General features: G+C 38.5%; 1 protein-coding gene and 1 non-coding gene across 2 annotated transcripts in view; one reads left to right on the plus strand and one right to left on the minus strand.

Annotated features, from left to right (window-relative positions):
• The first annotated feature begins 682 nt into the window (after positions 1–682).
• The window catches only part of LOC123625026 (abl interactor 1-like), a 52,090-nt gene continuing 25,099 nt past the window's right edge, over positions 683–27,673 (plus strand). Inside the window, exon 1 of the mRNA XM_045533224.1 lies at positions 683–1,007. Coding sequence (XP_045389180.1) covers positions 891–1,007 — 117 coding nt within the window. The 5' untranslated portion in view covers positions 683–890. The remainder of the gene's footprint in view (positions 1,008–27,673) is intronic.
• LOC123631091 lies at positions 8,129–8,235 on the minus strand. The gene has a single exon (XR_006732967.1). It is a non-coding gene; the product is annotated as a U6 spliceosomal RNA (small nuclear RNA).

Below are 27,673 nucleotides of genomic sequence, written 5' to 3' on the forward strand. Positions count from 1 at the left end.
ACGAAAACAAAAATGATCATGCACAAACAAGAAAAATAATGTACGCATGACTTAAAAAGTGTAAGATGTATCCAAAGGAGAGTCAGAGAAAAAGATTAGCACAGGAAAGAACTAAAAATTTTGAGTATTTATGTTAAAACTGTGAGTCTTTAAGGGTACAGAGTATCCTTACTCAACTTGTACCCCAGTGTGTAGTACAAGGCTTGGTACACAGCTGGCAATCAACAAATGTTCGCTACATTTTAAATGAATTAAAATTCATTCATGGGGGCGGAAGTTTACAAAGTAGAGCCTGTGTCGCGTTGTGTCTAAGAAGACAGAGGAAGTAAAGATTTGGAGTTTTCTGTATTCTACTCCTTTTTAGTGCGTATCTGAATGGATGTCGCATATTCATTACTTCCTAATTAACCGAGTTCTGCCAATTTACACAGCTTTCTCGGAAACGGTTTCACTCCCCACAGTCACCCGGTGGCGCCATCTTCCGGAGCTGTGAGGAAACCGCGGTCCTAACACTGCCACCATCCGTCGTCATTCTTTATGGCGCTCTTCCTCGTCGCTTTTCGGAGGCTCTCTGGACGCATGCGCCCTAGACGCGACGCTAGCCTATGTGAGACTACAATTCCCAGAAGACCGTGCCAAAGGAAAAAAAAAAATCCCGTGATCGAGGGGAGACACGAAGGCTCGCGAGAGAACGAGGTTCAGGCGGCTGCGCGCAGCGGGTGGAGGGAGGCTGGAGAGAGTGAGGACGAAGAGGAGGAGGTGCACTCCCACAATACCAGGCGGGAGGGCGGTAGGCGGTTTGTATCCGGGCTGTGAGGTGCTCGGAGCCTCGGCGGACCTTGCTGCCTCTGTCTCTTTAACGTGAGAGGAAGCGATCCAGGGGGTGGAAAATGGCAGAGCTGCAGATGTTACTAGAGGAGGAGATCCCGTCTGGCAAGAGGGCGCTGATAGAGAGTTACCAGAACCTGACCCGGGTGGCGGACTACTGTGAAAACAACTACATACAGGTGAGCAGCGCGGGCGGCCGGCGGGCGCTGCTGGCCGGGTGGAGGAGCCGCCGCGGCCGCCCGAGTGACCAGCCCGCTGGGCGGGGTGGGGAACTGCCCTAACCTCAGCGGCTGCCACGGCCCGGCCGAGGAGGGAGCAAGTGGCCCGGCTGAGGGAGTCGGGCTGCGATACAGGAAGTGGCGGTGGTGGTTGAAACCCATGGAAGAGGAGAGAGAAAATGGGCGAGGGAGCCGGGAGCCCGCCGCTGCCGCCGCCGGCGCCCCCCTGCCGTCCGCCTCCCTGCGGGCTCGGCCCCCGGAGTCGCGCTGCCCGCCGGCAGCTCCCGTTCGCCGGGCTTGTGTCCCGGAGCCCCCAGCTGCCGCCGCGCCGCCGCCGCGCCCCGAGAGGGGTCTGGGACCCGGAGAGTGAGAGGAGAGGAAAGGGCAGGGACGAGGCGCAGGGAGAAGCCGCAGAAGGGAGAGGAAAACCGGGGTGTGTGTCGGCGGAGGGTGGGGTGGGGGCGATTATGTCAGTTCAACCCAGAGGGTGTGTCTTTTATTTATTTATTTTTTTTTAAAAATTTGTCGTGAGTCACATTACAGAGACCTCCCGGAGGAGAGGAGGAAGCGGGTGTGGGGAGTGAGGGAGGGCGTTTGTGAGAAGTTAATCTTAAAATTCCTTTAATTGAAGGTTTGTAAATTTGCCTGCCTGTCCGTTTTCAAGTCGGGTTTCCCCCCCCCCCATCATTTTCACTTCCTCCCCCACCATGATGTATTCTAGGGGTTGTTAGGGCTATGGTTAATGATAAAACACGAATTATTAACTACTTGGAGAATTGTCTTAAACGCTCTCTCTTCCCCCAAAAGTTCTTGAACTGTAGCCTTTATAAGTAACTTAAAATAGAATGGTGTCATCGCCGTTGCTTATTTTCTGAGGTTTCTGTCTATCCAACCGAAGTAAACGTGTAGAATATGAATCCAAATAGATTAATGAACATATGTATGTAGCCTTTGAACTACAACGTAAGATATCTGTTGTCGTAAATCAGAAAATTCTTGGGACCTTAACAGATGCTTTTTTGTTCATTTTTGTTTTAATGATTGGAAGTGAAGTGTGTGTGGTAGTTTTGTAGATCTTTAACTGTGTAAACCAACAGTTTGCAGTAGAAGCAAATAAAATAGCAGAGCCTTTTGTATCAATATAATGACACCAAAAATGGGCTTGTTATTGGTAAGGCAAGACCAAAACTCGCTTTGAAAGGTTAGGGTTATTGCAATTCAGAACAAAATTATTTATAGAAATGCCTCCCATGTGATTATCATTTTTAAGAACCAGTAATGTGTGTGTTGGTAAATGCTTCTCGTCTTTATTTTTAGAGGGAGATACTGTTTTCAGAGTATTTTGAATATTTCTCAATTTCCATATTAGTAACATTGTATCTTCAGTAGCACTACTAGGAATTTATCTTCATAATTTTTTTCAAGCTTTTTCTTTAGGAATTCTGATAAGTAAACTTGTTGAATGTCTGCCATGTCTACTGTATTACTTGTTTTTGCAAACTTTATATTTAGCCTTTTAAAAAGCATTTTAAAATCTAGTAGAAATGTGGACATAGTTTGCAAATAGAAAATTGATCTTGTAGTTTATCAGTATTAAAAATATGCAACTTTTATTCAACTTAACATGAAAAGCCTTGGAATTGAGGAGAACCTTAATTTGTTGAAAGTTTTACCAAGATTTTAAAAGTCAAAGGGAGAGCATAGGAAGTTAAATTGCCCCCATTCCAGAAAAGTCATTTCTTCTCTTTAGAAGTCAGCAGATAAGTACTTCATAAGGGGGTGGCTCCTTTTTGTTTTGCATGTTGAGAAATCTGACAAGTATATGGTGTGGTAACTGCTATGTGTTGGCAACAGTTAGCAACTGTAAACATGTTTTAACCTGTGTATTTACTATTTCTTTTTCAGATAGTTATATGCTGTAATGCTTTTTTCCCCCCTCCCTGACCCCATCCTTTCCCCCTCCTGTCACCGTCATATAATTTTGAAGCACTTTAAAAATTCATTGCTTAATATGGGTATTAAGATAAGTCTTATTTCTCATGTAGTCTCTCATTTTAAAAAATATTAACACCATAGTGCCAAGAGCCATTGTTACTGGTCCCAAGTTTTTTCTTTTTTTTTTTTTTTTTGAGACAGGGCCTCGCTCTGTTGCCCAGGCTAGAGTGCAGTGGCATGACCATAGCTCACTGCAGCCTCAAACTCCTGGGTTCAAGTGATCATCCTGCTTCAGCCTCCCAAGTAGGTGGGACTACAGGTGTTCACCACCATCCCTGGCTTATTTTTAAATTTTTTGTAGAGATGGTGTCTCGCCATGTTGCTCAGGCTGGTTTTGAATGCCTGGCCTCTGTCCTTCCACCTTGACCTCCCAGAGTGCCTTCATTATAGCCATGAGGCACCGTGCCCAGCCCCAAGTTTTTTTTTTGGTGGTCCTAAAGCTGACACCAGTGAGGTATTCTGATCTTACTGAAAAAAAAAGATGAGATTCACACATAGCCATGATTATCTCAATGTTTAAGCTTTGGGCTGCATGATCCAGGCCACGAGTTGCCTTCCCAAGGAGCTCAGAGTCAGGCTCAGACAAGCTCAGAAAATGATGTGGAGGTTGATGTGGCAGGTGGTGCCGCTAACTTTGTTATGAATGGGTAATGAATAGTGCTAGAAATAGCCACTTGAGTGTCTACTGAGGTCTTTCCATATCCTTTTGGTGAACTTTATTGGGTTATAACTTCATAAATGCACCTCCTCTCAGGGGAAGTATGCAGTCAGTTGTCTTTTGAGAATTTCTTTATACCGAAGGTGAGTTATGTTACTGCTTAGGTGATTTTTATCCTGAGAATTCAATTTTCATTTTGTTGTTTTCCTACAGTTTGAAAGCGCAGTCCAGTTTAGCTAAGGTGTTTAATTGAGTTCTTTTGGCTGTACTGCATTTGAGTCCTCGGAGCAGTTTATTAGCTCTTTGGGTCCTGTTGACTTTATTAAATTATGTTATTCACAAGAAAACTTCTCAGAAGATTCCACTATCTTAAGAAGGACGGGTTTTAAAAGTTGTTGTGAGGTAAATAATATTAAAAATAGAAAGTGTTTTTATATAGACATCTATGTAGACATTTGGAAAAAAGGTCTTTTTGCTTTTTCCGTCTTTTGTTTGATATGACCAGATTGAATTTTTTGGTGGATTATGGCAAGGACAGTCACCCCTTAATTTGAACACACTTATTCATCATCTAGTCAGTTCTCTCTGCTCTACCTTAGGGGTCCACACTGGCTTTGTTATGGGAACTGTTTGGGGGAACAGGAAGGAAAGCTAAATGAAAAGGAGTAGAAACTGCTTAAGGAAGGTTCCTCAGGATGCAGATTGCTAGGACACCAAAGTCTTCCATACAGATTAACTTTTAAATTTAATTTTTCTTTTTCTTCCTCGAATTCCATGAACAAGAGCTTCATTTGTGTTATCAAGCATGTTCTACACTCTGGGAGTATAAAGAGGACATCATCACAGTTTGTTACCGTGAGCTACGTAGTTTAACTTGCTTTACTCCTCCGGTGATATTTGCTCAGTTATACACATTTGATCTTGGAAGGCAGGTAATTTTTGAGTAGGAGTATGTTGGAGTAGGTAAAAGCTAACATTTCTGGTACTGTACAGTTTATGCCAGTTTATAAACTGTGTCACAATTATAATAATTCTCTGATTTTTCCTTTTTTTTTTTTTTTTTTGAGTAACAGATGAACAGTCTGAGGTTCAGAGATGTTAAATGTCTACTGTAAAGTTCAATACCTTGTATGAGACAGTGCCTGGAATCAAACTGAGGTTTTCTGATTCCAAATCCTAAATTCCTTTTAATAAATCCCGAGCAGGGTGCTTAACTGCAGCACAGGGGATAAAAAGAATGTGTGAAGAGGGTAATAGAGAAGGGTAGAGGGTAATATTAATATAATTGACTTTATTGAATACCTTCGCTGTCACAATCTCTGCTGGTTGATTTATATTATCTTTGACACTTACAAACTCCCCATGATAGGCAGTGCTGTCTTGTATATATGAGGAAATTTGGACTCAGAAAAGTTAAATAAATTTTGTTTTGTCTTATAGCTAGTAAGGCAGTGAGGATTTCTGTCTTACTCTGGCAGACTCCACAGGCTACGCTCTTTCCATATTATGTTGTTTCCACACGAATGAATCTGGAACTCAAGACTTGTTTAGGAATGTCACGGACTAAATAGAATAGGCTTTTGTTGGGCAAGTCTGGGAACCTAATAACTCTTTTACCATTGTTTCTTTTGAAAAGCATTCTGAGTTTCAAGTTGTGAATATAAGCAGAGGTGTGTTTATAATTTAGGGACTTTACTGTATCACCCCAGATTATAGTAGTAGTTTTGGCACTTGAGTATCTTTATCCAAAATGCTAGGGACCGGAAGTGTTTTGGATTTCAGATTTGTTTTGGATTCTGGAATATTTGCATTATATACTTACCAGTTGAGCATACCTAGTCTGAAAACTGAAATTGGAGATGTTCCAGTGAACATTTCCTTTGAGTGTCTTATTGGCACTCAGAAAGTTTTGAGTTCTGGAACAATTTGAATTTCGGATTAGGGATACTGAGCGTGTGTATAGGAAATCATAGGCAAGTTTTTCACTGACCTCCCTGGATCCTTTTCTGTGCATCCTTGCCTGTTTTTTTTTTTTTTTAAATTGTGATTCATTGTTGCAGTTGTGGTAAGTAATTCTGTAGAAGAATTAGTAGAGGTTAACAAAAAATGTCTTGAAATATTTTTGGTAGATCTGATTTCAGTTCAAACCAGATTTGAGGAAAGAGTCAAAAATGATTGAGGATATTTAAGGTAGACTGGAATAGTTAGAATTCTTAGAATTGCACTTTGAAGTTTGAGTAAAGCAGTGGCTAGCAAAGTTAGAGATATAGGTTGGAAATGTAAATAATTAAACAAGTTTAGATAATTTTATGAAAGATCCTCAGTTAATTGATAAATAGACCCATACCATGTTGCAACGTGTTTATTAATGACGTCAAGAATGATACTGGGCTGGGTAGAGCAGGATCTCACCTAGCGTATCAGTTCTTCTGAAAGTCCATATTACAGAATGTCATATCAGTTTTTGCTAGTACTTTAAAAGAAAATGCTGAATATTTTTAGGACTATATATTATTTGAACGTTTGTATTAAAACTATCCTCTCTTTTTTTTCTTTTATAACTTTATGGGTATATACCTACATGATGAGTGCGATGTGCACTATCTGGGGAATGGACACGCTTGAAGCTCAGACTTGGTGGGATGGGGGGGCATGGGCAATATATATAACCTGAACTTTTGTACCCCCATAATAAGCTGAAAAAAAAAGAGCCTTACATATCGTCTTTCCATCTGGTCCTGGTGTGTTTAGATCCTCAGTTTTAGCATGCTTCTGTCTTTTGGAGAGTTTTTTTAGAAAATTGTTGTAATAATCCCTTAGGATACTTTCTAATTCCTCTTTTAGGCTTCTGCTTTCTCCAGTTGATTCTGATAGCTGAGGAATGCTAATAGTCCTGTGGAAAAGAGATATTTGGGCAATTGTGGGTCTGCTGTGTGGTTATTTACAGTAACTGTATTTATCTTTAGTCAAATTACGTCTTAAGACTTCAACATTTATGAACGGATTAATAAAATGTGGTATATGTATACCATGGAGTTCTACTCAGCCACAAAAAGCAATGGTGATCTAGCCCCTCTTGTATTATCCTGGATAGAGCTGGAGCCCATCCTATTAAGTGAAGTATCACAAGAATGGAAAAACAAGCACCACATGTACTCACCATCAAATTGGTATTAACTGATCAACACTTGAGTGCATCTATATTAACAGCATTCATCTGGTGTCAGGCAGATGGGAGGGGGGGCAGGAGGAGATGGGTATATTCACACCTAATGAGTGCGGTGAGCACCGTCTAGGGGATGGACACGCTTGAAGCTCTGACTCGGGTGGGGCAAGGATACTATACGTAACCTAAACATTTGTACCCCCCAATAGTATGCTGAAATAAAAATAATTAAAAAAAAAAAAAGAATTCAACATTTGTGAGTTAACAGTCAAGATTATATTGGCCAGAAAGGAAGACTGCTAATATAGGGACAAGAGGTTGAATCAAACATTAGGAGATAATGGAGATGTAATTCTATAAAATCCATGAAAATAATGTTGGTAAGGGTAAAAAGAAATAAGGAAAAAATAATAGTTAAATGACAATTTTGAAGCTTTTAAAAAGTTTTGATTGGGGGTTATATTTTTTCTAATGTCTTATGTTGTAATATTTATTGAAGTTATGGCTTGATTTTAGAAGAAATAATAGTCAAACTCCAGGACTATATACTTTTTAGATCTTAATATTTAACAAGACACTATACTACAAAATAAGAGATTTTTAAAAACAGTGCATCATTGAGAAGATAAGACACTGGGAAAAGAGCAATTATTGGATTTTGTTTTTAAAGGAAATAGCTGACTTGATCATCTCAACAGTAAACATCCATTCCTTAGAGACTCAGTATTTGTTTTTTAGTGCTTGATGTTGACCACTCTGTGTCAACCCAAGTTAAGTATTCTTAACCTTGGATCTACTAATTTTCTCCATTTACAAAATAAAACTTTCTCAGAAATAGTTGGTAGCGAACCAGTGTTTGTGAAAAAAAATCTGAAAGCCAAACAAACAAAACATCCTAAGGAAGATTATGGGTATAGGTTGAGCATCCCAAATCTGATATCTGAAATCTCCAAAATCTGAAATTTTTTGAGTGCCAACATGATGCCACAAGTGGAAAATTCCACACCTGACCTCACATGATAGATTGCAGTGAAACTTTGTTTCATACGCAAAATTATTAAAAATATTGCAAAAATTTTCCTTCAGGCTATGTTTATAAGGTATATGTGAAACATAACTGCATTCTGTGTTTAGACTTGGGTCCCATCCCCAAGATATCTCATTATGTATATGTAAATAATCCAAACTCTGAAAAAATCTGCATCAGAAACACTTTTGGTCCCAAGGATTTCGGATAAGAAATACTCAACCTGTATTTTTTTTTTTTTAATGGAACGCTTCACGAATTTGCGTGTCATCCTTGTGCAGGGGCCATGCTAATCTTCTCTGTATCATTCCAATTTTAGTATATGTGCTGCTGAAGCAAGCACTCAACCTGTATTTGTGATCAAATGGATTCTAATTTTGATATGCTTCTGTACCAGACAAGTTCCTTACGTGTAGATGTTCAGCAAATGTTTGTGTAATTGAGTTTTATGTTGACTAAGGAATATTGGTAGGAAAATCTCAAGTAAAGCTTACGGTATAAGGAAACTAATTTAAATCTTATTATACTAATTATTAGCATAGTAATTGAAAAACTCATTTTGGAAAATTTCAAGCATATTCAGAAATGGAAATAATAGTATTTATAATGAACCCTGTATGTTCATTACCTAGCTTTAACAATTGTCAACTCATGGCTAGTCTTTTATCTGTATTCCTCTCATATCTCCTCACCATTAGTGTGAAACACATCTTTGACAGATCATTTCATTCATAGATAGTTCAGTATGTATCTCTAAAAACAGATAAAAGATGTAAGTTATCTTCTATAACTTTTATATGTGGGGAAAAAAGTGACTATTAATCCAATGTATTTGTGAGAAAAAGGAATAGAGAGCTTTAAAGTAGATAATATATTTTTAATTTACAGCTAATTTTGTTAGTGATTCCTGACATAGATTGATTAAAATATAGCTATATTATTTGCTTCATAATGGAATTAAAAAAATTGAGGTGTAATTTTTGATATGATATAAAGTAAATCATTTTAAAGTTTACAATTCAGTGGTATTTAGTGCCTTCACAGTGTTGTGCAACTACCACCTCCATCTGGTTCCAAACATTTTCATCACCTCTGAAGAAAACCTTGTATCTGTTAACGCAGTTAGTTCCCATTTTCCTCTCCTCTTGCTCCCTGGCACTTGGTATCCACCAATTTGCTTTCTGTGTCTTTGGATTTACCTATTCTATACATTTTAATAAGCGTATATGTGGCCTTTGTGGCTGGTTTCTTTTCACTTACATTAAGCATGATGTTTTCAGGGGTCATTATCTTCATAGCGTGTATCAGTACTTCATTCCTTTTTACAGATAAAAAATATTCCATCGTATGTATATGACACATCTTGTTTATCCATTCATCTATTGTTTCTACCTTTTGGCTGTTGTGACTAGTATTGCTGTGAACATCATTCATCTATAAATATTTGTCTGAGGGCTTTTCAAATCTTTTGAGTATATACCTAGGAGTGGTTCATGATGATATTTTGTTGTGAAATACATAATTGTCTAAGTTTGTACTTAGATAATTTTGAATTTCTACCACTGTACTGCATTGTATGAAGGAATCCCGGGCATGAACATATACTTAGAATTTCACTATGCATTGATAGAAATTAAGCCTTGGAATCTAATTTTTCACTTTATATAAAAGTGTAGTTTTTCCCTTGATTACCAAAGTAATATTAGATATGTTAAATGTACAAATTTTAAACTTTTTAGAACTATATGGCTTAGATACTACAAGTCCTTTGTAATATCACTCCTGTGAACAGCCTTTAGTGAATATATTTATTTTTCATGCTGTACAATAAATACATGAAAAATATGCTTAATAATTAATAAAGTCATATTATTTACACTATGGCAGAAAGTATTTCAGCCATAGTATATTTTGAAAACCAAAAACAATTTTAGTACTGTGAAATTATCTAATTATGAAATCAAGTATGACATTATATTCTTACTCAGAATTTAGATGAAACAGTATGCAAGATTTATAGTTGGATGTTCTCAGGGGCTTTCAGTTGGGGCCAATTTTTATTTATCTGCTTGAAACTTAAAGGGAACAAAAATACTATGTCAATGAAGAAATATTTTATCAAAAAACTTTAACTTAGATTTAAATCGTTCATTTCCTGAATGCTTTGTAATTAATTCCTGTTAATAATTTCTACATGCTGCGATAAAATCGTGTTTGGTAAATTTTATTTTTCCTTCTGTGGAAGGGCAAGTGTGGAACTTTTTCAGAACTCATTCTGCATTATGTAGAAAAAGGTGCTTCTTAGTTCAGATATTAGCAACCTAAGACTTATAATAACAAATACTTATTCTAAGAAGGCAGTGTAGGGCAGGGAGTACATGGGTGCCATTTTAAAATCGTGGTTATCACTCAAAAGTGGCCCTCAACATAGCTTGGCAGTCCCACTGTATTTTCCTTGTCAGTTTATTCTTCTACTCACCATAAACTATTTTAAATTTTCTCTTCCTTTTTGAAATCTGACTCTTTACTTTCTTGTCTTTTAATTCACAGAGAAAATAGACTTCATCATGTAAGACCTATAATTTCTTACCACTACATCTCCAAACCTACTGGTATCCTTGCTCATCATATTCTCCTTTTTTTATGATGGAGAAGTATCCTTCCTCCTAGCTAAAGTCAGTCCTTTCTTCTTTGCTCTGGCTTCCATCCTCGCTCGCTTTTTCAGAAACCTTATACTTTTTATGTCTTTATTCCTTCTCCCTTTACTGAATTTGTATAGTCAGAACTGGAACATTTCAAATGTCTCCTGTATTAGAAAACTCCCCTTTAATTTCATATACCTATCTAGTAACTGATCTTTCCTTTATGACTTAACTAGTTTTATTAAAACTATTGTTAACATCTTCCTCCATCTCTCACTTTGCATTCACTCTTTAACCTGTTCTATCTAGTGTGTCATCTCCACTACTCCATGAAGTTATGCAAATAACCTCCATGTTGCAAAATTCATTGAACACTTTTTAGTTCTCATCTAGCTTGTCTTCTCAGCATCATTTCTCACAGTTTATCATTCTCTCTTTTTTTTTGAGAAGTTAATCCTATGGCTTCTATCATTCCTTTCTTTCCTGCTTTTCCTATTACTCTCTGCTCCTTATTTTCCTTTGCCATTAAGTGTTAAAGTGACTTTGTCTAGGCTCCTTTCTACATATGTCACCTCAGGCTGTTTGATTTATTCCCATCTGAGTCTCAGATTAGATCTTTCTTCCACTGAGGTTTAGATCCATACATCTAATAACCTGCTTGACACCTCTGCTTGTTTGGAATACAGACATGTCAGACTTAGGATGCTAGAAACTGAACTCATTGCCTCCCACCAAAACTTTACTACTATTCATTCACTAGAAACTTGGGCATCCATCCTGATTACTCCATTATTCCGTGCATCTGTGCCCGTGCCCCCATCCCAAAACTACTAATTTATCTGTAACAGGTCCTGTTGACTATTCATCTTAAATGACTCTTAAATTTGTCTGTCTCCATTATACTTCCCCATTGCAGAGCATTTTCAGTTGCTTAGACAAGTGCTGTAGCTTCCTAACTGCCCTCTTTTCATCACCACATATCCCACTCTGATCCATTATCCACACTGTAGCTCCTGTGTACTTCATGTCACTCCCTGCTTAAAAATCCTTCAGTAGCCAGGCATAGTGGCTTGTATCTGTAGTCCCAGCTATTCTGGAGGCTGAGGTGGGATGATTGCTTGAGGCCAGAGAATAGCATGGGCAACATAGCAAGGCCCCTTCTCTAAAAAATTAGCCAGACATGGTGGCGCATGCCTGTAGTCCCAGCTGCTCAGGAGGCTGAGGTGGGAGGATCACCTAAGCCCAAGAGTTCGAGGCTGCAGTTAGCTGTGATGGAGTCACTGTGTTCCAGCCTGGGTGACAGAGTGAGACTCTGTGTCTCTTTTTTTTTTGTTCTTTTGAGACAGGGTCTCAAATAAATTTCTATCATTTGTAAATTACCCACTCTATAGTAGCATAAATGGACTGAGACATAACACAATCTTTCAGTGAGGCCTAAGAAGCTCTATATAGTATAGCTTCTGTCTTTCGAGTCTTGCCATATTCGTGCCATTGGCTTCATCTTGCTGGTTATGTTGGCCTTCTTTCGGTTTTTGAAATCTCATTCTTACCTGCATTTGCAAATGTTGTTCTCCTTGATTAGAATACTCATTCCTCTCGGTCTGAATATTACGTATTTGTTAGATCCTTGTAATTCACGTGAAAGGTTACTGTACTTATTTGTACATTCGTTCTTCATTTGATAAAAATCCTTTGATTCCTTTATTATGTGTCAGGTACTATTCTAGGTCCCAGAGAGATAATAGTGAACAAAGCACGGTCCCTACCCATAGGGAGTTTTCATTATAAAGAGGTGGGGGCAGACAGTAAACACCAAAAAATAAGACTGTATTTAGATACGGAGAAGTTCCATTTAGAAAAATAAATGGAGTGAGATGGGATACAGAGAAGTGGGATTGGGAAGGAGGACTTCTTAAGCTAGAGAGGTTAGGAAATGATACTCTGTGGAGGTGACTTTTGAGTTGATATTGGGAGGTTAGAGCCGTGTCTTCCATGTAGATGTCTAAGGAAAAGGAAGTACAGAGGCTCTGAGATGGGAAAAATTTTTCTAAGGGTAAAGTGGCTGGAGGGTAGGTAGTTAGTGAGAGGGAGACTGCCAGGAGAGAAGTTGGAGAGATTACTGGGGTCAGATTACCTAAAGCATTGTAGGCCAGGGAAATATGTTAGATTTTATTCTAAGTGTAATGGAGTTATCATTGGAGTACTTGATTTACTTTTTAAAGAATCACTCAGGCTACTGAGTGGAAATAGATGAAATAGAATAAATGAAGGGGAAGCAAGAGCAGAATCAACCAGCAGGGAGGGTATGTGCAATAAGTAGAGGGTATCATAGTGAAGAATTAAATCAGTGGGATATTTTTAAGGCAGAGCTGAATGAGCTATGTTAGTGGCTTGGGTGTTGGGTATGAGATAGAGGAATCTAAGGATGACTCCTAGTTTAAATTTTTTTCCTAAACATTTGGGGAGATGGTGGCAGATGGTCAGGCAGGGGTGGGGTGGGGGGAGGATAGCAAAAGTTATGTTTTGTACATGTTAAGTATGAGATACCAATTAGACAACTGGATGGACAGATAGTCCAGATAGTTATCCTGAAGCTCAGGGAAGAGTCAAGAGTTAAAGATCAACATTTAGGAGTCATCACAGAATAGGTCAGTACTGTTCAATAGAAATATAATATGAGCCACATATTAATATAATGAAAAATTTTTCTCTTAGCCACATTAAGAAAAAAGTGGGAGGCCAGGCACGGTGGCTCACACCTGTAATCCTAGCACTCTGAGAGGCTGAGGTGGGTAGATCGCTGGAGGTCAGGAGTTTGAGACCAGCCTGAGCAAGAGCGAGACCCCGTCTCTACCAAAAATAGAAAGAAATTATCTGGCCAACTAAAAAAATATATATAGAAAAAATTAGCCGGGCATGGTGGTGCATGTGTGTAGTCCCAGCTACTCGGGAGGCTGAGGCAGTAGGATCGCTTAAGCCCAGGAGTTTGAGGTTGCTGTGAGCTGGGCTGACACCACGGCACTCACTCTAGCCCGGGCAACACAGCGAGACTCTGTCCCAAAAAACAAAAAAGAAAAAAGTGGAGAAAAAACAGGTTGAAATTAATGTTTTGTTTTGTTTTGTTTTGTTTTTTGAGACAGAGTCTCGCTTTGTTGCCCAGGCTAGAATGAGTACCGTGGCGTCAGCCTAGCTCACAGCAACCTCAAACTCCTGGGCTTAAGCGATCCTACTGCCTCAGCCTCCCGAGTAGCTGGGACCACAGGCATGCACCACCATGCCTGGCTAGTTTTTTTCTATATATATTTTTAGCTGTCCAAATCATTTCTTTCTATTTTTAGTAGAGACGAGGTCTTGCTCTTGCTCAGGCTGGTCTCGAACTCCTGACCTCCAGCGAGCCACCCGCCTAGGCCTCCCAAGTGCTAGGATTACAGGCATGAGCCACCGTGCCCGGCCTAAAAGGCATTTCTTAAAGGGTCAAGATTTAATAAAATTAATGATTTTTTCCTGCTTCCTGAAGAACATTTTAAAGTGAAAAACTGGCTTTTTAATTTTTTTACATTTTTCCTTTTTTTCCAGTGAAGAACACAATGACTGCTAGTACAGTTGATGACATTGTTTTGGTTGATGCTAAAGGGCTGATACAATAGTTTTTACTCACCTTTATTTTTCTTGTTTTCTTTTCTTTTTTTTTTTTGAGACAGAGTCTCGCTATGTTGTCCGGGCTAGAGTGAGTGCCTTGGCGTCAGCCTAGCTCACAGCAACCTCAAACTCCTGGGCTTAAGCGATCCTACTGCCTCAGCCTCCCTAGTAGCTGGGACTACAGGCATGCACCACCATGCCCGGCTAATTTTTTGTATATATGTATATTTTAGTTGGCTAGATAATTTCTTTCTATTTTTAGTAGAGACGGGGTCTCACTCTTGTTCAGGCTGGTCTTGAACTCCTGACCTTGAGCGATCTGCCTGCCTTGGCCTCCCAGAGTGCTAGGATTACAGGCGTGAGCCACTGCACCCGGCCACTCACCTTTATTTTTGCGTCATCAGTGCAAATGTCAACACAGAAAAAGAAGGCAAATAACGTTAGTGTTATTATGAAATTAGTTCTGACTTTGTGAACCCCCTGAAAGGGTCTTAGGGATACTCAGGAGTCTGCAGACCACACTAAAGAATTTTTGGTATAGATGATTGGTTCAGTAGACTTTAATACCTTCCTTTTGTGGTAATGGGAGTCTGAATTTTAAATATTATTGTATATCACTGTGAGTATTGAGCATCCCTAATGTAGTCACTATTAAAATAAAAAGTTTAAAGTTCCATATGTAAGAAGTCTCTTAGCATAGTATATATGCTATACTAATTATTTTGGGTAGTTTTTTTTATATTTTGGGTCTTATTCTGTATAATTTGCTTCTCAGTAGTACTAATTTTGAAAATGATATGCTTAAAAAGTTTCATATATCTGTTATTTACAAATTTCACCGATACCCAAAATTTAGTAAATTGTATTACTGTATTTGATTCATAGGCAGATGTTCACATTATATGATTTTTAGAAAGCAGTGAGAAATAACTAATTTTAATTTTAAAATTATACAGTAATCATTCATTTCTAATTTGAGTGTGTTCCAAATTAGATTTGAAGAAATCTGTTGTTGATATTATGCATGGAACATAGCTTCCTTTTCAGTGTTAATGTATTTACATCTAAAAAAATAAAAATGACCCAACTAAAGTGGGAGAAAAGGACAAAAAATGAGGGGGGACACGCTTTTGTTTTAGCTGTTTCTCTGGCATTTTCCCCGCTTTATTATACATATTTAATGTTTTCCATGAAAAAAGACTTTGGATTTATCCATTTCTCTTTCAAACCATATTTCTTTTAAAAGGTCTGAGAAACCTGTTTTTTCTTTTTCAGTTCCATGTTCCCCTGAACTAATAATATTAGAATTTTGCTTTGAATAGTAGGAAGACAAACAGGTGATACTCTCATTCTTTTAGAATAATCAGAGAATGCCATAAAGATCCCAAAGAAAACTGGCAAAATTTTAAAGGATTCCCGAGTTGGAACCACAGGAGTTCCAAAAGAAATGCTCAGTAAAATGAAATATAAACATATATATTTTTTGCACGTACTGTGCTTCACAGTATTACAGAATATATCAGTATGTCACCTATTCAGTTATTTGGCAGCTTTTTCTGCCCATTATATGCCAGACTGTGTTTTGTCAATCACATGTAATCTCTGTCCTCAAAGGAATTTAGAGCCTGCCTTTCCCATTAATCAAATAAATCACAAACTATAATAAATTTTATCTAGGGAAGGTACATGTTGACATGAGAGTATGTATCAGGTACCCCCATCTAGCTTGATGTGTCAAAGACATGAAGTTGGAGTTGAGATCTGAAGGGTTAACCAAAAAAATTTGAGGGAAGGGAAAACAATATCTCTCCTAGGGGAACAGCACGTATGCGGGCTCACAAGTGAGTGAAAGCAGTGATTTTGAACAAGTTATAGACCTGTGTACTTCAGAGTAGAGTGATCTGTGAGAAGGTAGGTAGGGACCAGATGAAGCAAGGCTTGATAGGCTGTGTTAAGCATTTTGGGGTTTTTTTCCTGACACTGATGAGAAGGCATTTAAAGTTTTAGGCAATACATCATTTTTACCTTTTATGAAGGTTACTTTTGTTTAGAGTGGACAAAAGATTGAAAGGAGGATTGAGTACAGATTGGAAGGAGGTCAAGAAGAGATTGGAGGGAGGCTAGTCTAGAGGCAATGGTAGCAAGTGGTGGCGGATTATCTCAAATCTCTAATGCGTGGAATCATCATGGTAGACTGTGACTATTTTTTTTTCCTAGAAAGAGGAGTGTTTGAGGCTATCAGGATGAGTTAAACTGAAATAGAGGGAGATTTGTTCAACAAATAGTTATTAATTATCTATGCTATGGAAGACTCTGCTAGGTAGTGCGATGTGTTGTGATGTCTGTATTATATATAATAAAGCTATGTAGAAATCATTGAATGATAGAGTATAAAGCCCTAAATCTCAGAAAAAGAAAATTGCTGTATAGTATTTATATTTAATTCAGGAAATGTTCTGTATAGAAGAAATACAATTGTTATGTTTGAAAGGTTTTTAATTTTAGTTTTGGCAGCCAGAATTTTGCTTATGGAAAGAGAAAATGTCAAGCAGCTTTTTTTTAAGAGCATTTCAGTAATTAATATGTTCCTCTAAAAGATTCAAAAAATAATACAGTTATATTAAAAGCCAAACCCAAAATGCCTCTTCTTCTCCCCGCACTGCTATTCATCCCCTCTCTCCAGACTGTAAGTTTATTTTATATCCTTCCAGTTTTTGCACAAAGAAAGTGGTTTGGGAAGATTTCATCTTGCGTTGGTACAAGATGGATGGGAGAAGGGAGAAACTGGATGCAGTGACCAGTTAGAGGACTGTTATATTTGTCCAGATGTAAAGAGTATTTCTTGAATTGAGGTAGCTGTAGTAATATAGAAAAGGAAGATAAGAATCAGGAAGCCTTGGTGAAGGATATATCAAGGTGTTGAGGGGAAATGGAGAACTCAAAGGTGACTTATTTTACCTGTATCCATTCTCCTCCATCATAAAGGTAATACGCCTACGGAAGGTAATTTGCAGTCACAGAAGTGAATCTATATACCCTCTGTTTTTCAGCCATTAGTACACAGTTGGTTCCTGACACTTACCAGCTTTTACTCCTCCACAGTTGAATTGATTGGCAGAGCAGTGGGTTGGAGAATAGGAATAAGGCTTGACTGCTAGCTGGCTGTGTGGGCAGAAGAGGGGGAGAAAGAGGAAGGAGAAGAAAGGGACTCCAAGGTCTCTGGCTATATGCTATTGTGGCATGAGGTACAAGTTTCTTCTAATGTTAATTTTGATGTTCTGTCATAACTTTCTGTGTTATAGATGGTTGGCATTTTTATACACTTAGAATCTTTTTATAGATTTCAAAATATATATGACTTATATGTGGATTGAAAACTATCCCTCTTTGAAAGGAAGTTTTAGAATTCTAAGGAACAGTGCAGTCTTGGCGGGGAGTGGGTCTCATGGAAAGCTTCTCATAAAGAATGAATTTAGCCTAGTCATATATTTTAAAGAGTTGAGGGGAAGGGAAGGTTGGGGGGCAGGGATATATAGGTAGTAGGAACAGCAAGACAACAAGGCTTTTTGAGAGAACTGTGAGTAGTGTCAGATGCAAGAAAGGGTAGAGGAGGAGATGAGGTCTCAGTCAGAAATACACCTGAACTCCTGTCAGTAACTGTAGAAAACCAGATCAGTGTTCCCCACGTTTAAAAATAGAGAGAAACCATGTTTTAAATTTAACAGTGGTAAGATGAAATTATGCTTTTGTTATGTCCTGACATATTCTGTTCCTTTGTCTGGACACATTTGGGCATAATCCACAGAAACCATTAGATGGGTGTATAAATACAAGAGAAGTGAGTTATAAGCGTGAATAAATCACTCTTATATGAGCTAATTGTCATAAGTTGAGGACTGTTTACATTAGTGGATTTATTGTTGGTGTTTATTAATGTCTCATGGTATATATAAACCACTTATTTCCAATTCAGTTGTATATTTCTTCCACCCATTCTGACTTTCCTAAACCGTCCCCATCCCCCACAAAAGCAGAAGAAAGGCAGCATGGTACTATCTGTATTAAAGTCCTGCCACTTTTGAGTTTTTGTTTTTTGGTTTTGGGTAAAGAGGTACAGTGCAGAGTAAGGTGGGAGGAATATATGATGTATTGTCACTGAGGAGAATTGCAATAAAACATTCCTTTTATAGTCAGATGGAAGTTTTAGGAAAAGGTTTGCAAGTTTTAGGAAAAGGTTTGCTTCCACCAAGATGTTTGACCACATGGATACTATAAATCATATAGTGATCTTGTTTCTTTATCTTTTTGGATTCATAGAAACCAGAGCCAAACTTGTGGCTCTTATTTATTATGTAGTACTCTGTGGTCTGTGTATTAACCTCTTGCCTTCATTTTTTATGCTATTGGAGATCCTGATTTTTATCTTTTGTGTTTTCCTGTTTTAATGTACACATTTTTGTGCTTGCATAGTAATAGCTAATGGCCCTACCTTAGACCAATGAAATTGCCATCTTTTTAGTGAGAGAAAGTTAGATTGGGTCCCAGGATCGGGAATTTTTTTAAAGCTCATCAGTGGTCCTGATGTCCACCTAAAATTTGTTTTTTGGATGCCAAACCAAAGGCTCAGGCTACAAAAACAAAATTAAACGGAGCAAGGTCAGATTAAAAAGCTTCTGCACAGCAAAGGAAGCAGTCAAGAAAATGAAACAACCACCTAGAGATTGGGAAAAGATATTTGCAAACCTCATATTTGATGAGGGGTTAATATCCAAAATTTATAAAGAACTCATACAACTCAATAGTAGAAAAACAAATAACCCAATTAAAAATGGGCTAAGGACTTAAACGGACATTTCTTCAAAGAAGATATAAGAATGACCAACAGGTATATGAAAAGGTGCCCAACAATGTTAATCATCAGAGAAATCCAAATCAAAACCAGGATGAGATATCAGTGGACACCCACTGGGATAGCTGTTATCAAAAAGTGAAGAGATAACAAATGTTGGTAAAGGTGTGAAGAAAAGGGAACCCTTGTAGGCTGTTGGTGGGAATGTAGATTGGTATAGCCATTATGGAAGACACTATGGAGATTCCTAAAGAAATTAAAAATAGACCTACTGTATGACCCAGAATTTTTCTTCTGGGCACGTACCCAAAAGAAGTGAAATCACCACCTTGTAAAGATATTTGCCTTTGCACTCTCTTGTTCATTGCATCATTATTCACAATAGCCGTGATATGGAAACAACCTGTTGATGGATGAACAGATAAAGAAACCGTGTTTTACACACACACACACACACACACACACACACTCACTCACACACACTTAAAAAAGGAGATCCTGTCATTTGCCACAACATGGATAAACCTGGAGGACATTATGCTAAATGAAATAAGCCAGACACAGAAAGAAAAATATTGCATGATCTCACTTATATGTGAAATCTGAAAAAAAAGTTTTTTAAAAAAGAGTCAAATGTACAGAGGTAGAAAATAAAACAGTAGTTACCAGGGGTGAGTGGGTGGGAATAGGGAGGAAATGGGGAGATGTAGGTCAGGGGTTACAAAGTAGCAGGTATGTAGGATGAAAAAGTCTAGGGATCTAATGTACCACAAGAGGGCTATGGTTTATAAAATTGGATTGTATTGGGGATTTTTGCTTAATGAGTAGATTTTTAACTTCTCTTGCCACAAAAACATCCCCCCCCCAAAAAAAAATGCTTAACTGTGTGGGATGATAGATACGTTAATTTGCTTCACTATAGTAACCATTTTACAATCTATATGTATCCTATAACAGCATGTTGTATACCTTAAATATATACAGTACAATTTATTTAAAAAACATATAGTTGATATATAAAAAATAAAAGCTCACCGGCTGGTGCTCACGTCCATCTAGAGTTAAGAATCACTGTTCTAGAGCAGGAGTGGGCAGATGTTTTCTGTAAAGGGTCAGATAGTAAATATTTTAGGCTTTGTATGACATATGGTCTGTCACATTTACTCAACTCTGCCATTGTAGTAAGAAAGCCACAGGTGATATGTAAATGAAATGCTTGTGGCTGAGTTCTGGTAAAACTTTATTTGCAAAAAAAAAAAATGGGGGTAGGGGAGGAAGAGTATTTGGCCTGAGGGTCAAATACTGTTGATCTTTGTTATACAGCCTAAACTTTAATTACTATGCTATAATATAATGAGTAGTGGTTGGTGATGGACCAAAACGGTACTGCAACTAACATACAGAAACGAATGGCTTTTAAAAAAATACTATTGTATCCCCTTAATCGGTATTTACATTTCTAAGTGATTAAATTATCTACTTGCTTGGGATTTAATGTGTGATAATTCATTGGTAAATATTTTTCTCTTTGTCTCTTGTTTCTGTTTTATAATGTACCTGTGCGAACAGAATATCTCTCTGTTTACATTTCAGGTTTTTTGGAATAGTTGTAATATATAATGGAAAATTCAGTTGGTTACAATAAAGATTTGTTAATTGATTGTTATAGTTTTGTAATTATACTTTTATAGAACAGATTAAGAAATTAGGATAAAAGTAATTTGTGAGATAGTGTCATACTGATCCTGATTTTTGGTTTGGAAAATGTGATTAATAGATAACTAGGCTGAAGATAGCTGAGACTAACTCTATGAAACTGTATTGTAAGCTGGTTTAAGTGTCTTAGTCCGTTTGGGTTGCTATAAAGGAATACCTGAGGCTGAGTAATTTATAAAGAAAAGAGGTTTATTTGGCTCATGGTTCTGCAGTTTGCACGAGAGGCGTGGTGCCAACATCTTCTGGTGAGGGCCTCAAGCTGCTTCCACTCATGGAGAAGGGGCAGGTGAGCCAATGTTTGCAGAGGTCACAGGGCAAGAGAGGAAGGGAGAGGGGTAAGGTGCCAGACTTTCTTTAATAATTAACTCTCATGAGAACTAAGAGGGAGATCTCTACCCTGAGGGCAACACCAAGCTTTTCATGAGATACCCACCCCCATAACACAAACACCTCACATTAGGCCCCACTTCCAACAGTGGGAATTAAATTTCAACATGAGGTTTGAGTGAGGACAAACATCCAAACTATAGCAGTGAAGAAATAGGCAGAATTAGTGGTAGGACAAGGTACTTTTACTAATATTTATAGAAACTTGAATTTTTTTTTTTTTAAAGCAAAAGTACTTTGTTTTTCTCAAGTCAATTAACTAAGGGTGGTGCTGACTGTGACATTATTATTGTAACTACCATCCTACCCAGTAGTTTGTAAAAAGATGCAATATGTTGCTTAAGTAAATTTCCTAGCCAAGTTACACTTACTCGTTTATGATTTAAAGATGTGAATTTATCACTTCAGTGAAGAATAACCCAAAAAGTATTAAATGTTTAATTTTTGTTTCCTCCATTTATAGGACCTCTATAGAGTATCAGTTGTTTCATAGATCAAAAATATTCTCAAGTATCCTGAGAAAGTCAACCTTTGCACTCTCCTCTCTTTACTCTTCCACTGAATTAAAATTCATGTGGTGTATAAATTAATTAATGATGACTTGGAGTGGTTCATCTTAGAGGCAGTACTTCAGTAGTTTCACTCTGCCACATTAGAAGTCTTATACTTTGTTCATTCTTAGAATTGTAAATGGAGGCAGCGTGGCATAGTGGACAACCATGGCTTTGGGAGACATAATGGCTCTGTTCCTTCCCAGCAGTGCTGCGTTGGGCAAGTTGCTGAAGTTATCGTTCTAAAACCAAAACTAGTCATATCTTCCTGAAAATCCTTCAGTGTTTCCCCATTAGCCTCAGGATAAAGTCCAAATTCCCTAGCATGCTCTCAAGGCCCTGTCGGATTTCTCCAGCCTTGTGGTGTATTCCCTCACTGGCCTGCTATTGTAGGCTCGCTCACCTCCAAACTAATGTTGTTGTTGTTCATTTCATTCTGTTGGGAACCCTATCTTCTACTCCTAGCCCTTCACCATCCCAAAGCTGTTTCTGATGTTTAGAACATTAGGAGAAACACAGTTCCCATACCTCAAGTGTGTATGACAACAATAAGAGCGTGTAAAGACCACTGGACTAGGATTCAGACCTGGGCCCTAGCTCTAACTCCTTGATTTACTAGTTATGGAATTCTTGGACAAATTATGATAGTTTCTTGGCTTTATTTAGTGTCTGCATCAGTGAAACCAGGATATCTGCTTAATTTGCTGTGTGAAAATGCTTTGAAAATTAAATACTAATTACATGTAACTGTGAAAATATTACTATCGAGTAGTTTTTTGGGTATTTGTAAGAAGGCAGCGTTTCCTAATATTTAAAAAGAAAGATTGTGCTGTGGACTGAACTATGTCCTCCCCTTCCCCATTCATATGTTGAAACACTAACCTCCCATGTATTGGAGATGGGGGCCCTTAAGGAGGTGATTAAGATTAAATGAGGTTATAAGGGTGGAGCACTGATCTGCCAGAACTAATGTCCTTATAATAGAGGAAGAGACACCAGAGATTGATCTCTTTCTGCCACGTGAGGACACAGCAAGAAGGTGGCTGTCTACAAACCAGGAAGAGATCCCTTACTGGAAACAGAACCCTGTTGGGACCTTGATTGTGGGCTTTGCAGCCTCTAGAACTGTGAGAAAATAAATTTTTGTTTAAGCCACCCAGTATATGGTGTTTTCTTAATGGCAGCCTGAGCGGACTAATAACAGATTAAAATATAATTGCCTTGTGTGAAGGGCAAACTGGAGTGATTTCTCAGATAACATTTTAATGGTAACACAATCAGCTGTAAATTAGTGGACTAGAAAATAGCCTCAGTAATTTGGGAATTACTCTGATAGATGTTTTGTCTATGTGAGTAAGGGTACTATAAATTGTTACTTTTAAGTTCAGCCAAGACCCTTTTCGAGAAACTTAATTCTCTCCGTCTCCCCATGTAAGAGTTAAATCATTTAGGATGCATTTGGCTATAGGTAATAAAACTCAATTAGCTTAAGCAGTAAGGAACATTTATTATTTCATATGACAAATTCCAAGGTGGGATCGTCCCTAGATGGGTTAATTCTTCAGCTCAGTTATCAAGGATTCAAGTTCTTTACATTTTCCCCCTCATTTTTGGTGGGGTGGTAGGTAGTGAGAGGTAGTATTAGCCTTATTCATAGCCTCCTGATGTCTGCAGGATAGTTGCAGTAAAAATGATACATGGTTATTGTGGAACATTTGGAAATGTCACAAAAGGAAGAGGATGAAAGCACAAATCACTCATAATCCAGCTATTAGCATGCTGATATATCTCCCCATTATCTGGTGTATTAGTTTATATAGGTATTATGCCAGAAAAATCAGGTCACACATATATTTTGTTTTTTTCCCATTAAGGTGATATCAAGATAATTTTCCATGTCCTTAAAAATTCCTAGTAAAAACAATTTTTTTTCTGATTATTGATGTAATGGTCATTGAAAAAGTTGGATACAGAAAAATAAAAAGAATAGTAAAAACTGGCCAGGCGTGGAGGCTCACGCCTGTAATCTTAGCACTCTGGGAGGCTGAGGCGGGAGGATTCCTTGAGGCCAGAAGTTCAAGAACAGCCTGAACAAGAGCGAGACCCCGTCTCCACTGAAAAGTAGAAAAATTAGCAGAGGTGGTGTTGTGCACCTATAGTCCCAGTTACTTGGAAGGCTGAGGCAGGAGGATACCTTGAGCCCAAGAGTTTGAAGTTGCTGTGAGTAATGATGACACCACTGCACTCTGGCCTCGGGCCACAGAGCAAGACCTTATCTCAAAAAAAAAAAAAAAAAGAATATTATGAATAAAAGTCACCCACATCTTACCACCCAGAGATAACCACCAATATATTGATATATTTCTTTTTAGACCTTTTTGTTTGTGTATATGCATACTTTTTAAAAAAAATCAGGTATTGGCCGGGTGCGGTGGCTCACGCCTGTAATCCTAGCTCTGGGAGGCCGAGGCGGGTGGATCGCTCGAGGTCAAGAGTTCGAGACCAGCCTGAGCAAGAGTGAGACCCCGTCTCTACTAAAAATAGAAAGAAATTATCTGGCCAACTAAAAATATATATACAAAAAAATTAGCCGGGCATGGTGGCTCATGCCTGTAGTCCCAGCTACTCGGGAGGCTGAGGCAGTAGGATCGCTTAAGCCCAGGAGTCTGAGGTTGCTGTGAGCTAGGCTGATGCCACGGCACTCACTCTAGCCCGGGCAACAAAGTGAGACTCTGTCTCAAAAAAAAAAAAAAAAAAAAAAAAAAAAAAAATCAGGTATTGAATACTTCTGTAACTTGTTTGAATATTTGTCACCTCTTTTGGTTCATAGTCCTGCTACTTTGCATCTTTGCATTCAACCCACATCTGTGTCCTCATGAGGAGTTCTAGTTGACCAAGGAAGGAAAAACTTAGGCCTAATTTATTGATGGTTCTGCATCACTTGGTACCACCTGAAAGTAGACAACTGGAATAACATCATAGCACACTCAGGGGTGAACCTGAAGGGTAATGGTGAAGGGAAATTCTCCCAGTGGGTAAAGTTTTGAGCAGTTTACCTAGTTGCTCCTTTTGTTTAGAAGGAGAGATGGTTAGAGATGTGGATGTACTCTGATTCATGGCAGTAGCTAATAGTTTGGCTGATTCATTACGGACTTTGAAGGAATATGATTAAAAGTGTGGGGAATAGATATGTGAATATACTTCTGAATGGGCACAGAGTAATATTTGTGTTATTTGTGAATGTCTCCTCAGCAGAGGAGGATCTTAATAATCAGGTGGACAAAATGTCACCTGTGGATTTCAGCCTTTTCCCCCAGCCACCCCATCCTTGCTCCATGGGTTTATGAAAAAGATGTGATGATGACAGGCATGGAGGTTGTGTATGTGCTTAGCAGCATGGGTTTCCACTTACCAAGACTGACCTGGCTACTGCGGCTGCTGAATGACCAGCTCGCCAATAACAGAGAGACAACACTGACTCCCAGAGATAGTGCCATTCCTCTGGAGGGACCAGCCAGACATCTGGTGGCAGGCTGCTTGCATTGAACTCCTGTAATGGAAAGGAGAGTACTTTCTTCTCAGTGGAGTAACTGCCTACTCTGGGTATGGATTTGCCTTCCCTGTCTCCATTGCTTCTGCCAAAACTATTTGTGACTTAGAAAATGCCTTATTTATGTCATGGTATTTCATACCACTTTGATTCTGACTGGGGAATTCATTGTATAGTAAATGAAATGTGACATTGAGCTCATGTTCATGGAATTCCTGGTCTTCCCGTAATCCCTGTTACCCTGAAGCAGCTGAATTGACTTGACAGTGGAATGTCCTTTCGAAGATTGACTTACTGAACTAGCTACGTGGCAACTCTTTGCAGTGCTGGAGTTGTGTTCTCTAGAATGTAGTCTATTCTCCGAATCAGCAACCAGTATGTGGTGGCCTTTCTCTCGTAGCCAGCATTCTCAAGTCAGGCAATCAAGGGGTAGAAATGGAGTGATTTTCTCTCACTATTACCCCTAATAATCCATGAGCAAAATTTCTGCCTCTTTTCAAAACAACTCTGGGCTATCCTAGGTTAGAGTTCTTATTCTTAGTTCCATATAGAGGAATTTTTTTACTGGGAAACACAGCATTGGTTCTATTAAACTGGAAGTTGGGCACTTGGCCACTTTGGCTTCCTCATGCCAGTGAACTAACGGGCAAAGCAGGGGATTACTGTGCTGGTTAGGGTGACTGATCCTGACTCTCAGGTGGAAATTCGGTTGCTACTACACAGTGGGATAATGAGGGGTATGTCTGGAATACAGGACATCTTCTGGAGTATCTCTTATCACCGTTGTGTTCTGTGATAAAAGTTAATGGAAAACTAGGACAACCCAATACAATCAGGGTTCCTAATGGCAGAGAAGGTTTGGGTTACCCTGCTAGGAAAGAACATTTGACCAGACGAGGTCGGTTAACTTAGGATGCGTTAGTAGTGGTTACTTGTATTTTAGTATTTAAGTTACAGGATATCAGAGGGGAGATGTGACTCAGCTAACTAGAAAAGGAATGAACATAACCCAGAGAGAGAGAAAGTAGACTTTGTATTCTGTTTTGGGAGATTGTATACTTTTGGTCATATGAAGGATAGTTCTAATCATGTTAGACTGAAGCACGATTTTGCTGTTGTCTTTATTCAGGAGTTGAATATGATTAAAAGAAGTGAATATATATACCGTATTGACAGAGTATGCTGTGGTGGTTTGTACTATACCATTTTACTTATGCTGAAACTATATGTCTCATAATCTTCCTCCCTGTATGGTTACGGGTTAAAATTGGCCAAAGAGGAATTTGTGTAAGCAACACCCTTTACCCCCTGAAGGTTTTTGTAGTTAGATGTAGGGGAGAGGCAGAGAGGTGCTGGTGGGTTCCTGCTTGACCTTGCTCTCGTTTGCTCTGTGTCCGGCTCTTTCTCCTGATTGCTGAGAATTTGGCCAACAGTGGCATCAGGCTCATTCACCTGGCATACTTCCAGGTCTGGTGGCAGACCTACAGAGGCACAGCTTCCGAGATCTCCCATGAGCCTTTCCTTTGTAGTCCCGTTTCTGCAGCCAGATGTTTAGGTTCTCAAATTGGCTGGTTGATGATTGTTTCTCAGACCTTTCAGTGTCTTTCTCTGACCTTCATTACTTCCCCAACTATTCCTATAATTGTAAGGTAAAATTCTGTAATACATTCTTTATTCCATAACTTGTAGTGGTTCTAGCTTCTCAGTTTGAATCCTGACTTAATATACCTTCCTTCTTGATAAATATCTATATCATTTTATTGACTACATGGTATTCCAATATAGGAATTTTTAAAAATTGGCCATGTAGATTGTTTCTAGTTGTTTTGCTGTTATAAACAAAGGTGGCATGAACATCCTTGAGCATACAGATTTTTTGCACTTGGCTTTTTGTTTCTTTTTGGTAAATTCCTAGAAGTGAAGAATATATACATTTAAAAGCATTGTGATGCATATTATCTGTTTGTACTTTTCAGTAGTATGTGAGAGTGTTAACTCAAGCTACACTCTTTTTATTTCTAGAGACAGGGTTTTGCTCTGTTGCCCAGGCTGGATTCAAACTCCTGAGCTCAAGCAATCCTCCCACCTCAGCCTCCTGAGTAGCTGGGACTACAGGTGTGCTCTGTGCTCCGGGCTACATTCTTGATTATCATGGCTTTTGCTATATAATTCCTTTTAAGAAGAAATTAAATTGTATGAGAAGATAATTTGTTAACATGGAAGGAGTTAATGGAAGGAAGCAAATGTCTTGGAATAAATATGAGATATTCTCTAATAATACTTAATCATGTAACTAATTATGTGTTTAAATGTAGTTGTTCTTTGTAGAACTGGGTTTTTCCAAGTTTTGCATTAGCCTATTTTTAAAATATAAGTCCTATAGTATGGTACAGGATGTTAAAAAAATTAAGAAATTGGGAAAGTGTCATTGACTTAGGTTATAATTG

Source organism: Lemur catta, chromosome 1, assembly GCF_020740605.2.
Source record: "Lemur catta isolate mLemCat1 chromosome 1, mLemCat1.pri, whole genome shotgun sequence".
In the NCBI taxonomy this organism is placed as follows: domain Eukaryota; kingdom Metazoa; phylum Chordata; class Mammalia; order Primates; family Lemuridae; genus Lemur; species Lemur catta.